Source organism: Musa acuminata, chromosome BXJ2-9 (assembly GCF_036884655.1).
Source record: "Musa acuminata AAA Group cultivar baxijiao chromosome BXJ2-9, Cavendish_Baxijiao_AAA, whole genome shotgun sequence".
Classification (NCBI taxonomy): Eukaryota; Viridiplantae; Streptophyta; class Magnoliopsida; order Zingiberales; family Musaceae; genus Musa; species Musa acuminata.
Genome location: NC_088346.1, coordinates 21,825,540 through 21,840,676, shown reverse-complemented (window position 1 = coordinate 21,840,676; position 15,137 = coordinate 21,825,540). Strand labels below are relative to the sequence as shown.

Genomic DNA, 15,137 nt, shown 5'->3' with positions numbered 1-15,137 from the left:
GCTTTACACAGCATGTAGAGGGATGGCCGAAGGTTTAATAGTCCCATTTTAGTTGGGTTTGGTGGCAGCTTTAGGCTTGTAAATAAAGGTTGTGTCATATGGACACTTGTGAGAGATTTTCGGTCTATAGTGGACCATTTTGACCCTTTATTGTGCAACTGTTCAGAGCTTATAAAGCCTGTTTGTAATTTATATTGTCTATGAAGTGATTTTGGAAATGTTTGCTTGTGGATCCGGAATGAGGCGTTTTCTCTAACCCGTTCTCTCTTTTGTGGGTCCTAAGGGACATGGGAGGCTTTGGGGAGGCTGACCTTTGTAGACGGACACACAAGGGTGCCGCACGACTTAGACAAAACCAGCTAAGTCTGTGACAAGCTCCCGAATTCATCCAGTATTCCATGTGTCATGTTTAAATATCAAGCTAGGACAAAATGAGACAGCCCAAAGCTATCTACCAAATATGACTACCCAAGGAGAACTCTAGACCCAACCGAGTGTCATTATTGATCGATAGATCGTGACTCGACGATGATGACCCACTACTAAAGTGCTAATACAGTGGGTGAACTGCTAGTAAAAGATACTACTTGAGAGAACTTTGATGACTTGAAGATTAAATTCCTAGAATTCATGGATCGTTAGCCTCGAGGACAAGGCTGATTTGAAGATGAAGAGGCCGGCTAAGGTTAGGATAGTCCTAATTGAGTTTCATTAAAAAGGGCATTTATGTAAAACCTACCTAGTTGACCTCTATTAAAAAGGTGAAGAGGCCGGCTAAGGTTAGGATTAGTTGGGAGGTTGCTTCTTAAATAAGCATTAGGAGTTGGTTAGAAGTAAAAGTCATGAGTAGGAGTCCTATTAAGAGTTGGGGTTTAGAAGCCCTATAAATAGTCATGTATTCATCCTCTTTTCTCAATGAATAGATGAATCTTTTTAGCAGCCTTTGAGCAGCAACCTGGAGGAAAGAACCCCTATAGAGTTCCAAGGAGGTCGATATCCTAAAGAGATCATCCCTAAACTTAGAATCCGCAAGGGTTCCAACATATTCCTCTCATGACACCAAGAGTGGATGATCCTCTATCGATGCTCAATAGTCTTCATAAGGTTGGTTACCACTCCCGATAACAGATTATACTAGATCTAGAACTTTCAGGTCCATAAGTCCAATATCAAAGAGTGGAGTACTCATACAAGGCATCCTTAGTGTCTCAACTCTAAGGACCACTAGTACGATGGAATCGCTATTTGACAATAATGCATCATCAACCATTCAACATTCCGTGAGCGGATCAATCAGTGAACTCATTCTTCACTGAGCACTTGCATTGTATCCCTAGTGTCCCCACATGAGCAACTATGAGACTACTTGCCTCCATTATATAGATGAGCATATAGCACACCAGTCTATCCAATTATCTTGATGTCTCTCTTGAGTAACCTATGATCAGAATTATTTAGGGTTTGTGTTTAAAGGTGAACCAGTTTCATTATCGTGATATCATCATGATCTAATTCTCATTCCATAGATCCACGATTTAATTCTCATTGCACAGATCCATGGACATCACAATATATATATATATATATATATATATATATACGTAACAAACAATATAAAGTGATAAAATACCAAATAATATAATAAGTAAAAAGAATATGTATCATGTCACACGTGTCATCACTCACGTGATTGGCTTGTAGGGCACCTATAACTAGCAGTTTTTCCAAAGACCAAATCAAAAGTAAATTCACCATCTCTGTTTGGAGGTAATCCGGGCAAGTCATCCTAGGATACATCAAACAAAGAGGTAAATCATAAATAATACCCTCAAAGTAAAAAATGGGCCGATTTAGTATGTCAAAAGGTGATCGGTTTTTTTTTTGTATATTTATTGTCAAAAAATCTTTAATAGTCGTATTTACATCTAGCATATAATCCAATGGTCTAGGTTGAATGCCCACGTGATAAGTAAAATATTACGAAACAAAACATGGATTGGAATCACGATCAAACAAAATTTTTGCATTATATTAGAAATATGAATTATACCTTCGACCACTGATTTAAAAGCTTTAGAATCTTATTCAATGATAGCATATACTTTAACATGAGCTGATGATTTAGAAGGCAGTAGCTCTTTCTTCTTATTTAAAGGGCAGTCTTTTAATTTATGATCCAACTTCACATAAGTTAAACAAACTCCAGTCACCCGAGAATACAGATTCGTTTCATAATTTAACTCATATTTTATACATGATTGAGTCTTTTGTGGTGACTTTCCTTTTTAAATCCAGATGTCTTGACCCTCTTGTTATCACTTTCTGATTCATTTCTAATCATATTTTTACTAATAAACTTGTCCTTGCTATTCTTGCCCTAATCTGTAGAGATTCTTTTTATCGTTCCAACAAATGCTCAGCCTCTACTTTCAACATAAAGGTGGTAAAAGAAATCTTCTAATCATTAGAACAATTTTATACATCAAATATCTTCTCCATTTGTCTCATCCATTATTCTGCCACTATTCTGCCACCAATGAATTAGATTCACCATGCTTCCGTTGTGCCACTTTGATTTGATATCCCCGATCAACCCTTTTATCCCACTTAATTAATCAAAAGCAGATGAAATAGGAGAACCAAATGTCCTCATTCTCCTAGATTCCTAAAAGACATCAAAGAAATTTTGTATCGAACACTATAGTTTACTATACCTTAATATATTTTGTACCTCACCATATCAAATATTTCAATGATCCTCAAATCATGCTATGATACTACCTCTGTCATGCCCACCCCGAATTATCACATTCAAAAGGTGTGACCCTATCTTAAACTTGTTATGATCGAGTCGACACTAAGAGGGGGGAGGTGGGGGGGGGGGGGGGGGGGGGGGCAGGGAGGTAAATTAGTGCTTACTAAAAATTATGTTGGTTTGAAACTTCGTTTAATAAAAATTGATATCCAAAAAGAGTTTAACTTGAAAGCATTCATAAGCATAGTGAATAAGTAAGTAAAACAGTTTGTAATGAAACTAAAGAGCTTAAAGTAAATACAAATTGAGTTTTATAGTGGTTCAATCATTGTGACCTATATCCACTCACGATTCCTCTTCACTTGAGGCTATCAACTTCCACTACTCATATTCTTTCAATGGACGAAGATCAACTACCCTTATACACTCTTTCTCCTTTTGATAGGCTCAGGAGAGAATATTTACAACCTCTCTTTTAGACCTCACTTCTCCCTTAGAAAACTTCTAACTCTAAGAGGAAGAGACTCTAAATCTTAAGAGAGTTTTCAAATTTTCTCAAGTATTCTTCCTCCTTTTTTAACTTAATTTCTTACATCTCTATACAAGAATAGCCAGGGTATTTATAGACCCCAAATGACTTCAAAATTAGAGCCAAAAAAGGTCTTATCCCGGATTTTTCAGGTCTTGGTGGTACCACCGCCTATACTGGGTGGTATGCCTACAGCACTGACATTGGGTGGTACCACTGCCCAGTCTGGCAGTACCATCGCCAGACCTTACTATAGGACACTGAATGGGCCAAATAACATACCCAGTTCAACCTTGATTTAGGCCCAATTAGCTCCTAATTAAGTTGGTATTGTTTCACCCCAATACCGACTCAATTAGATCTAAACTAACTCGATCTAGACACATAATTACAAAAATAAATCCTATATTGTCCGGCATGTTAATGGTTCATCTGGTGCTTCGTCCGATCCTTTGGCGCATTGTCCTCTCCTTCGGTATATTGCCCAATCAGCATATTGACTCTCGCAACTTCCAATCTCCTTAGCACCATATCTGATCCCTTGGCCTGATGCCCGAACTCATGGCACAAAACCTTCTGCTAATACGTCGACCGATCCAACATCCAATCTTTAAACATGTTTCACTCCGACCCAACGTCTGATTCCTCCTACTTTAATTGGTTTGCCTTTTCTGATCGATGTTAATCCTACGTCACTCAAAACACAGATTAGATCATAAACTCACCAATTGATTTCATCATCACAATCTGAGATTCAACGATCTCCCCCTTTTTTTTTTTATGACAACCAATTAATGGCGGAATTTAAACTAAACTCCCCCTTTCAATATGTCATATTTAGAACATTGAATTCAAGTCAAAGCAGTTATACTCATGATCATATGCAACACATTATATGCATATCATTGCATTGTATGTATCATTATCATAAGTATTATATGTATCATCATAAATATTTCAAATCATTATGGTATCAAAATATCAAAGTATATTACATCCTACCATATGATCATCATAACTTCTAATTGTATACATCATCATAATACCATGAGTATTTCATGCATCATTTTATATCATCATAACTTCTCCCCCTTTATCATGAACAAAAAGGAGAAAAGTGCAATTAACATGTTTTTGACACATAATTTCAAATCATTGCATATATTATTACATAATTTCAAGTTTTGAAACATCATATATCATCGCATAATATCATGTTTTGGAAACATCATTGCATATATCATCATGCAAGCTAGTAAGTTTTTTTTTTTTTTGAAATGAAAGTTAGCAAAATTTTTGCATCTTTTGAGATGTGGAAGATAGCATGTTTTCTTTTCTTTGTGATGTTTAAGTTAGGAAGTTTTTTGAAAAAGAATGCAAGATAGTAAATAGCAAGTTTTACATCATTTAGAACATGCAAGCTAGCAAGTTTTAGAGATGTGTAAGTTTAGCAATTCTTTGCTTCTTGAGATGAGCAAGATAGAACTTTTGCTTCTCTTGAGATTGCAAGCAAGTAATTCTTACTTCTCTTTTGAGATGAGCAAATTATCAAGTTTTGCCTTTCTTTGCAAGCTAGGAATTTTTACAAGTTTATAAGTTTTAGCTTCTTCTTGAATTGTGCATGTTAGCAAATCTTTTTCCCCCTTTGTCATTGTCAAAAAGAAGGGAATATTACAATAGTATAAAATATTTCAATCATTACAAGTCATACAAGTCATAAATATAAAGAAATCATGTCATGAAAGATATAATATCAAAGATCATGAAGGATTAAGTCATGAATACTAAAAGACATGATTTATTTTAACAAATCTCCCTTTCAGTAAATAACAAAAAGAAACCTTAGGAGATCAAAGATCTTGATTCATAAAAAAAAGTCTCAAGTATTAAATATCGAGAATTCAAGATCATGATGTAGATAAAGACATTCCTATAGCAAAAAGAGTTATGAGAACACAAATGATCTCAATTTATATATAATATATCTTAATTTATTATGAATCATAAAAAAAAATTATAATTCTGAAAAATCATGATTTATTTAAAAATTTTATCTTAATCTACTCCCTCTATTTTCTCATGAAACACATGACACCCTTTAGTATGTGAATCAAAAATCTTTGACGGATTTCTAGTGGGTTCAGGATACAATTGACATCTTAGTATAACCTCGAGGGATTTGACTAATCACACTAAACTTAAGAGATAGACATTTCTTATCGATCGTATTTCTTTATGATTCTCATCCTGATCTCTAAATCATCATGATCTTAAAAGACTCAACTAACGATGATGTACTGGATCCTCTATCCCATGGAGAGACACAAAGTTACACGTAGGTTCCCGGGTAAGTTCTTTTCACTTATTATCGCACTAAACATAACACGCACGCGCTTGACTCATCCGCGTGAGACGTCCGGTGAGACGTCCGGTGAGAACGAATTTTGCGCGTAACTCATCCGCGTAAGACGCAAGCGGGTTCAGCGTTCATGTAGGTAGGCAGAATCCACGAGCGACAGTAATAATAATACGCGCTCGGCGATGGCGACTAACTCGCCCACTCGGCCCCATTAAATCGACGCGCACGTATACCCAGAACTAGCCGTTGGCGTTCCGCATTTCAAACGACCGCCTCTCTCTCCTATTATTATTGTTACCCTCTCTCAAACAAAACCCCATTCGTTCTCCGTTTCCCAAATCTTTAAGCTCACACTCTCAAGTTCGTAACGCATTGTCTCTTTGCTGTAACCTTGGTCGATCACAAAAGGCCCCATTTCGCACTGGTTCCTCCCAATTTCTTCTCCGTGCCCGACTGCGGATCGCTTCCTTCCTTTGCTTATTCTGATCGGCTTGTCACCGCGCCGCGCACGAATCAGGGGTTCGAGCGGCGCGGCATCCCGCAATTTGACCCCCGACTGGGCCTCTTGCCTTCGATCTCGGTACATTTCTTTCCAATTGTTCTCGATCTTCTCTTATTGACGGATTGTGACGATTTTATATTCTTGCTCTGTTTTCTCGGTTTCTCCTTTAGGGGTTATTCTGGGGTGTTTGTTGCTTTTACTGCTTGTTTATTGCAAATTTGTTTGCTTAGCTGCTCTTGTCGTCTCGCTCAATGAACTCAGAGAGAGGACACGGAACTCGTCTAAGTTTTGCTTGTCTTGATATGAATGTTCTGATGATGAGCACAAGATAATAGATCAGAAGCGGAAAATGGAGCTTCATGGACCTTCTAAAACAAAATGAGCCTTTTAGAGGATAAAAGAAAAGGTGACGGAAAAGAATGAGGCTGGAGATATCTGGAAGAAAAGGTGTAATTCTAAATGTTTGAGATATTTAGAAGCATGAAGGCTAAGAAAAAGCTAACTTCCAAGCTTTGAACTTTGATCTGCTTTATCTGTCGCTTGGTTGATTCGAAGTGAGCGAAAACTGTTTATTGCATCCTGTAAATGCTCATTGCTGACACTTGTCCATGTTCGAGCATGCCATTTTCCAAACTGATCCTCCTGCAATCTCTGCTTGCTTATGTTATATATTGGTTTTCCTCTGAAACTTTGATATGCAAGAAACAGGCACTGACGTCATGCCTGTTCAGAATTTAAATTAAAAGCAACTTTTAGTTCTTGGAGCTGCAGTTTAGTGGCGGTTTAACTACTGAATTTGTCGCTTTTTTCTTTTTCACTTCATCATTATATATGATCTAACACTAGTCTGCAATTGTTTACGTCAGTGAAACAAGGGAGGTTTGTGTATCATATTTTACTAGCTTCCCCATAGAATTAAAATAATTGTGACGATTCCAGCTAGGTTATTCACAAAAATGACAGCAGCTAAGCCACCTGGTACCCCGGTCTCGAAGGTCGAAAAGATGTCAGTATGTACCCCTGGAGGCTCCAGAGTCAAGGAGGAGAAGATTTTTGTCACTGTACGTGTGAGACCTCTGAGTAGAAAGGAACTGTCACTGAAGGACCAAGAAGCATGGGAATGTATCGATGACAACAAAATTGTGTTCAAGATGTCATCTCAGGACCGCTCCAATTCACCATCTTCCTACACTTTTGGTACATTTGGAAATTAGTTCTAGCTCCACTTCATTTATCTTGGATCCAGGATATATAGACTAAACATTATTCCTAATGGGAATATACTCTGTGCCTTGGTCTTATTGTGCCAGACAAAGTATTTGGACCAACTTGTTTGACTGAGAGAGTCTATGAAGAAGGAGCCAAGAATGTTGCATTATCAGCACTGACAGGAATCAATGGTATGCATCAGTGGGAGACTAATCCTATCTAAAATTATATTTTATCCGTATTACTTCTTAAAGATTCTTGTGACAACCGTACTATTATGTCTGCAGCTACCATCTTTGCTTATGGGCAGACTAGCAGTGGAAAAACATTTACCATGAGGGGAATAACTGAGAATGCGGTGAATGATATTTACAAGCACATAAATAATGTAAGATTTCTGAAACATTTATATATCCTATTGTCATATGTTTTTATGCAAAACACATTTTCAGTTCATCTTCCTTTTTCTTTCTTGTTTTTCTTTATTTTATGGAATCCAGACTCCAGAGAGAGACTTTACCATAAAAATTTCTGCTATGGAGATATACAACGAGATAGTAAGGGATCTGCTTAAACCAGATTCTGGCGCCCTTCGCTTGCTAGATGATCCTGAGGTACTTCACAGTTTCATCATATTTATTAGTACGATTTGCTACTGTCCTTATGAGGTTAACCATGTTTTATTCCTTTTATCTGCACAGAGAGGAACTATTGTTGATAAATTGGAAGAAACAATGGCAAAAGATAGTCAGCATCTGAGATATCTAATTGGAACTTGTGAAGGTTAACTGACATTTTCTTGTATCATCTCCATTTAAAAGTTGTACTAAAGGTGACTAAATTTATAATCAGTATTTGATGTTTGACAGCACAACGGCAAGTTGGTGAAACTGCTTTGAACGATAACAGCTCCAGATCACACCAAATAATAAGGCTGGTACTGCTACTTGATTTTTCTTTTACTTTACTATATGATGTTTATACTGGATATGGAAAGCTTATAAATAATAACATACTATTTTATATTTTTATTTCACAGACAGTGGAAAGTACCCTACGTGAGAATTCAGACTGTGTGAAATCTTTTGTCGCTAGCCTGGTGAACTATTCTTATTGGTTCAACAATACTAATTTCTTTGTTCACTGTGGCATTTGGGCTTATAATTGTTTTCTGCAGAACTTTGTGGACCTTGCGGGAAGTGAAAGAGCTGGACAAACTCATGCAAGTGGTGCTAGGCTTAAAGAAGGCTGCCATATAAATCGAAGCTTGTTGAATCTTACAACAGTAATTAGAACATTGAGGTAATGATTTCTAGAAAGTAAATTTAGACTATCAAATTTGTGAACAAGGAAATTTAGACACATCAGAGACTTTCCTACAAGCTGATGGCTATTAAATAGCTATTTTGATTGCTTGTGATTTATTATCATCCATCCATGGAGTATTTTCTGAAGTCTTTCGTGACAATGGTAAAGTTTAGAAAAGTGAAATTATGATGACAAATCTTGTAGCAAACTGTCATTATAGTTGCTCAGATAACTCTACTCATAATATTTTTATAAATTAAAATAAAAAGTATCTCTAATCTTGGAAAGCAATAAAAGAAGATGTAACCGAACATATTAGCTTATCAAAGGGCATTTTATTACTTCAAATTATGTGTAGACTTGTATTAAATAACTTAATTATGCAAAAGAAGATGTTCATCATTGCTTTCAAATTAACTTCCAACAACTTAGACAGCATTCTATTTGAATTAGACATAGTTCACCATGAGAGCGGAGGTTACAAGATACAGAATCCATATCTACATAGTTGTAAATCATTTCTTCAATGTACTGGGAAGTATTAATTCTTGATGTGAACTGGAAATATTGCCAAATCACTGAAAAGTGTATGAGGATGAACACAACTTTGGGTAGAATAAGAACTATACCACAAATTGTGGTTGATAAACATGATTCGTGAAACATTAGATTTACTGAACACCACCAAGAATCATTTAATCCTGGGCAAAAGTGTCGAGGAACAAATAATAAGCATATTACAGAAAGTACAGGAAAATTTGTCATTGATAATTGGTGATTATAAAAAAAAATACTTGGCTTTAGAAAGGGTAAATCAAGTGCAAAACTAGGATACAGGCATGTTATATAAGATGAAACATATTTTAATTAAAAATGTAACAGTGCCTTGAGTGGCATTAGAAAGGTTAACTGAAGTGAGAAACTGGATCACCGAGTCCATGTTGTATTAGAAGAAATATATACTTGGAATTGAGATAACATTCACCTTTATGCAGTTAGAGAGGGGTAAGTCAACTGCATTTGGGAACTCCTTTAAACTTTTAATATAAACCTTTTAAAATAGTTAACCTGTAATTTGTAATATATATTTAGTACTGGACCTCTTTGAGATAGTTGCATTGCAAATCAATGTAATAACAAAAGGTTAGTTGAAACCCTCTCTTGTTCTGGATTAAAGGATACATGGAATCACTATTCGGTGAAAATAATGCCTCGCAAAATTCATCTTTGGAAAGAGATGATAATATAATTACAAATCTTTGCTTATTCCTATGGTTAAGAAATTAACCACTAAATCGATTCTTTTGAATAAATCAAGCAGGTGACTGTAGATAAGTGGAAGGTCGTCTGAACCCTTCTTTTCTCCAAAAAAAATGTTTTTAGGCTCTTGATGAATTGGATGAGACAATTGAATAGCATAATATAAAATTTTAGATTTGCACATGGTGGCCCTTTGTTATATTCCTGTTATTGGAGGCAATTTATAGGAACCAGGAAGGCATGAAAATCTTTAACCTGGATATGTTCGGTTATTGTTCTGCACTTATACAAGCAGCATGCCTTTTGTTTATGCTTCGTTCGAGTTCTTTCAACACTTGCAATATGTGTAATTTTGGTTCTGCATGATGCAGCAATTAAATAATGTTATGACTTCTGAGAAAAAAATAAATTTTCTTACATGTTGGTTCAGGGAGACTACAATTGATTGAAATGCAATATCAGATCTGAAAATTGAGGTTTCATGTTATCTATTTTCTGTTTGCAGTCAAGGGAAGCGAGGTGTCCATATTCCGTACAGAAATTCAAAAATAACACGTATATTACAGAGCTCTTTAGGAGGGAATGCGAGGACTGCCATTATCTGTACTCTGAGTCCAGCAATAAGCCATGTAGAACAATCTCGAAATACATTATTCTTTGCGACTTGTGCTAAGGAAGTTACCAACTCGGCACAAGTTAATGTGGTATGTAAAATACTGAAACTAGAGATGTTCGCATTTGTTCAATTGCACACAAGTACTAGTCCTTGTAAGTCTTGCAATAAAATGTTTTTTTGTCAATCAGGTTGTATCAGACAAACAGATGGTTAAACAGCTGCAAAAGGAAGTTGCAAGACTCGAAGCAGAATTGCGCACTCCAGAAACCTCTGCATGCCCTGAGGCCCTTCTGATGGAGAAAGAGTTGAAAATTAAGCGGGTAATTTTAATGCTTCTAATTATGACATCATTTTTTCTCGTCTATATTATAAGCCAAATGTTTATGAACATATCATGACAAAATAGAGTTTAAGAGCATGATCTTGTTGTCACATAATTAGATGGAAATGGAAATGGAAGAACTAAAGCGAGAAAGAGATCTTGCCCAATTACAGTTGGATGAATTACAACGGAAAGTTAGTGATGGTCATATATCGGTAAAAGTCTTTCATGCGATTAGTATCAACTACTATATTCCCGTTGCAATCTTCATCATGTATAAATTTTGTTCGGCAATACTTCTCTTCAGGGTTTAAATCCATGTGAATCATCACCTCGGCGAGTTGTAAAATCTCTCACCTTTTCTGGGACATCACCATCACCATATACCGGTGAAAAGGGTCATGGGAAAGTTGAACGTGTGAGAAATCCAACGAGGCAATCATCGACTATTCCATCCATGCTCGTGCATGAAATTCGCAAGCTCGAACAATTACAGGAGCAGCTTGGAGAGGAAGCAAACCAAGCACTTGAAGTTTTGCAGAAAGAGGTGGCTTGCCACAGACTTGGTAACCAAGATGCCGCTGAAACCATTGCCAAACTTCAAGCAGAAATAAGGGAGATGCGTGCTTTTAGATGTCTGAGTAAAGAGGTTGGCCTTTGCAATGAGGATATGAGCCAGAATGCTGGAGCAAACCTGAAAGACGAGATTACAAGACTCCATACACAGGGCAATTCCATTGCCAATCTCGAGGAAAAGCTGGAAAATGTCCAAAAATCTTTAGACAAGCTAGTGATGTCTCTTCCAAACAGCAATTGTTCTGTTGAGACGAATACAAAGTCTTCAAAGTTGCAATTCAAGAAGAAGAAGATGCTTCCTTTGACCATGAGCAGCAATGCAAACCGACCACACATCATAAGAGCACCATGCTCTCCTCTCTCATCTTCCCGGCAGGTGTTGGATTCTGAGGTGGAGAACAAAGTTCCAGAAAATGATACGGAATCCCATGAGAACATTTCAGGTTCAAAGAAAGTCACACCATCCAAGAGCGAGGATGGTGGAGACGTCTCATCAAGGGATGAAACACCACGCTATCAGCGTTCCAGTTCGGTAAACATGAAAAAGATGCAAAAGATGTTCCAGAATGCTGCGGAGGAAAATGTGAGGAGCATAAGAGCATATGTCATAGAATTGAAAGAACGTGTTGCTAAGCTTCAGTATCAAAAGCAGCTGTTAGTTTGCCAGGTCTGAAGCTAACTTCCATCTCAACTGTTCGTTATTAGGTTCTGTATCTTTATAGACAGTCTGTTAGTTTTCATGTTGATCTCATTTTAATGGTCTCAGGTGTTGGAATTAGAAGCTAACGAGGCTTCAGGGTATGATGATGGTGAAGAATGTGAAGAGAATATTTCAGATCTAGAAAAATCCCCTGCTGCATGGAAGTCCAGATTCGAGGAACAAATGCAGCAGATTATACATCTATGGGATGTTTGCCACGTATCAATAATACATCGCACTCAGTTTTATTTGCTATTCAGAGGTGATCCAGCGGATCAGATATACATTGAAGTAGAGGTCAGGAGATTGACATGGCTCCAAGAGCACTTTGATGAAGTAGGAAATGCGAGTCCTGCTCCAACGGGGGATGATCCAATTTCTCTGTCATCAAGGTGCAGACAATTTGAGCACGCATTGTTATTACAACACAATATTGTTTTCCTCTTTGCAATTTTTCCAAACATTCATCGACACTGGACATGGAACTTGTGATCATCCTGGTCTAATTGCTGGATTTTCGTTTCGTTGCAGTATCAAAGCATTGAGACATGAAAGAGAATTCCTTGCCAAGAGGCTGCAATCGAGATTGACAGAGGATGAGCGAGAGCGGCTATACATCAAGTGGCAAGTGCCCCTTGAAGGGAAGCAGAGAAAGCTTCAGTTGGTGAGCAAGCTGTGGACAGATCCAAATGATGCAGCACACATCGAAGAAAGTGCTGACATAGTGGCCAAGCTGGTCGGTTTCTGTGAGGGAGGAAATAATATGGCCAAGGAGATGTTCGAGCTAAACTTTGCACTGCCAGCAAGCAAGAAGCCATGGCTTCTTGGATGGCAGCCCATATCAAACTTGCTAGGGCTGTGATTGGAGAGTCATCACATAACGGCTAGAGAGGAGGCATGGATGACAATGTCGTCCTGCTGATGATGGACTGAACTCTTCAGAAATGAGGTTCCTGACACACACAAATTATTTATTTCACTTAGGAAACATGGTAATCCAATGGAAGTGAACTCTGAAGACGAGAGATCATTCATGTATGTATCTATCTGTGTACATAAACTGTGCAGCTGAAGGAGCATTTATTACAAAAAACCTCTTCTATCATTTGAATTTTTTTGAATGCTGCGATCGGTGCTTATGGCTTTCAACAGATATATAAGTAGGAAATATTGACTTGAGGTTGGTTTTTAAACTTTCAATCCCAAAAAAAGTACGAATATAGAGATTTAATAATTGTTTATCTTTTTCAATTTTTTCGTTTAGATTTGATGGACTGAGAGTCTAAGCCAACTAGAATGATTGCTAGTTAGTATCAGGAAAGCATTTGGTGTTGCTCCTTTTCCTCCTCCTTTGGTTGGATGCCCCTTTGTGACTCCATTTATTATCGTGCTTCCTATCTAATATTTCTTCTCTAATTTACCTTTTTCTTTTTTCCATTGTTGGAAAGCATTATATCGAGAATTAAAATTTAGTCCCAAATTTGTTTTTTAAGTTCTCAAAATGAACTTGTCATCTTCTTAATAATAACTCTAATAATTTTATGAATCAATTGCCACTAATCTGTTTGAAACAAGTGGGATAACTCATACATTGTCTAACTCTTGATCATCAATGAAACAAGTGGGATAACCATGAGCTGCATCCTTTTTTTTTTTTTTTGCTCGAATTATTTAAGATCGAGCTGTTTTTCTTCTGCTTAAGATAACTGAATATCCTATATTTAAAATTATTATAAAAAAAAAAAAAAAAAAAAAAAACTTAATCATGAAAGCTATGGAGTAGATATCGATACTCACAATAACTAAAATCGCTTTCTTTCCAAAGGGTCCTCCTATCTTCAAACTAAATCTCAAACCGTCCATATGTTTAGCAATGATAAAGATATCTCATTCTAATAACTTAACATACAATTCACATATGTGTATATTTCATTTTAAGGCTCTGTTGAAAGTCAACATAATCGTATGAGCCTCTAAGATTTAAAAGCACTGTCTCAAGGGACACACTTAAATGTCATAGGCATGCGACGAGAGATTTAGACATCGCCAATCATTCACATGCTTCATCACTGAAAGGGTTTCGAGAACATGAGGTGTGTGCTTTCCTTTCACAATCTGAATTTTCCATTGCTTCTTTAGGATTTTTCTCTTGTTGAGTCTTTGCTCCGGTCATCAAAGAAAAATTATTTATTCTAATAATCACGTGATCGATTATCCTTATCTTACTTTCAAGTTTTGTGGGCTAATGTAGTTAGTCACATTTAGTATCTCGATCTCTAGGTCTTGTACTTTTAGAAAATTACATTGATCTTCCTATAATTATGAAGAAAAAAAAAAGATGAATTGATAACGTAACTTTTTTAAAGTATAGAGACCGAGATAGTAAAGATGACAAACTACAATGTAATTAGCTCAATCTTATGCTTGGATCTTTTTTTTTAATGTAATTAACTACAATGTAAACGATTGCTTGACACTAGAGATGTGAAAGTTAATGTTGAACCTAATGGCATTTAAAAAAAAAAAAAAATTCTACAGTTTCTGTTGCTGGAAACAAGAGTTGTGAGCTAAAAATTGATCTTTATGATAAAGTAAATTAAGAGGTGAGATTTTCTTTTACAGTTATAAATTGATATATCATACTTTTTCTGCCCATTAATTTATTTTTGATTGGGATAAATGGGTAGATGAAGATGATGATGGTACATTTATTTATTTTATTATTTCTTATTGCTGCATGAAGATTATGGTCTTTACATTGCATGTTTCAGTTATGTACTTATACTAACTGTAAAGAAATACACAAATATTGTTATGAAAAAACACCAATCAGGGTATCAGTTTTAATATTATAGTCAAAGGAAATCATCCTGATAATCCATCATCCATCCCTATAAATCTGAGCTAGAGTTGATATTTTAGTATATACATCTTCCAACCTCATCAAACAATGACATCAACCAAGGCCGGTGCCATTTGAGGTAGCTCATGAATCATAAAT

The 15,137-nt window shown here is 36.4% G+C and overlaps 1 protein-coding gene across 2 annotated transcripts; it reads left to right on the top strand.

The window, feature by feature from the left end:
• The first annotated feature begins 5,921 nt into the window (after window positions 1-5,921).
• LOC135623501 (kinesin-like protein KIN-7A) lies at window positions 5,922-13,302 on the top strand. Of its 2 annotated transcripts, XM_065126550.1 has the most exons (15): window positions 5,922-6,223; window positions 7,085-7,342; window positions 7,456-7,545; window positions 7,642-7,742; window positions 7,855-7,968; window positions 8,056-8,137; window positions 8,224-8,291; window positions 8,394-8,453; window positions 8,532-8,656; window positions 10,428-10,626; window positions 10,727-10,858; window positions 10,980-11,075; window positions 11,168-12,103; window positions 12,203-12,528; window positions 12,668-13,300. In XM_065126550.1, the coding sequence occupies exons 2-15, from the start codon at window positions 7,102-7,104 to the stop codon at window positions 12,996-12,998; spliced, it is 2,901 nt and encodes a 966-aa protein (XP_064982622.1). In that variant the 5' UTR covers window positions 5,922-6,223; window positions 7,085-7,101; the 3' UTR covers window positions 12,999-13,300. The 2 variants fall into 2 exon arrangements, with proteins under 2 accessions (XP_064982622.1, XP_064982621.1); XM_065126549.1 differs by having other exon boundaries at window positions 8,394-8,656; window positions 12,668-13,302.
• The last annotated feature ends 1,835 nt before the right edge of the window (window positions 13,303-15,137 follow it).

Excerpts from the sequence above, each read along its gene's own strand:
- LOC135623501 (XM_065126549.1), top strand. The coding sequence starts at position 7,102 with ATGACAGCAGCTAAGCCACCTGGTACCCCGGTCTCGAAGGTCGAAAAG. Across the intron at positions 8,292-8,393 it reads CACACCAAATAATAAGGCTG|ACAGTGGAAAGTACCCTACG; the intron begins GTACTGCTACTT and ends TTTATTTCACAG. Across the intron at positions 12,104-12,202 it reads AGCAGCTGTTAGTTTGCCAG|GTGTTGGAATTAGAAGCTAA; the intron begins GTCTGAAGCTAA and ends TAATGGTCTCAG.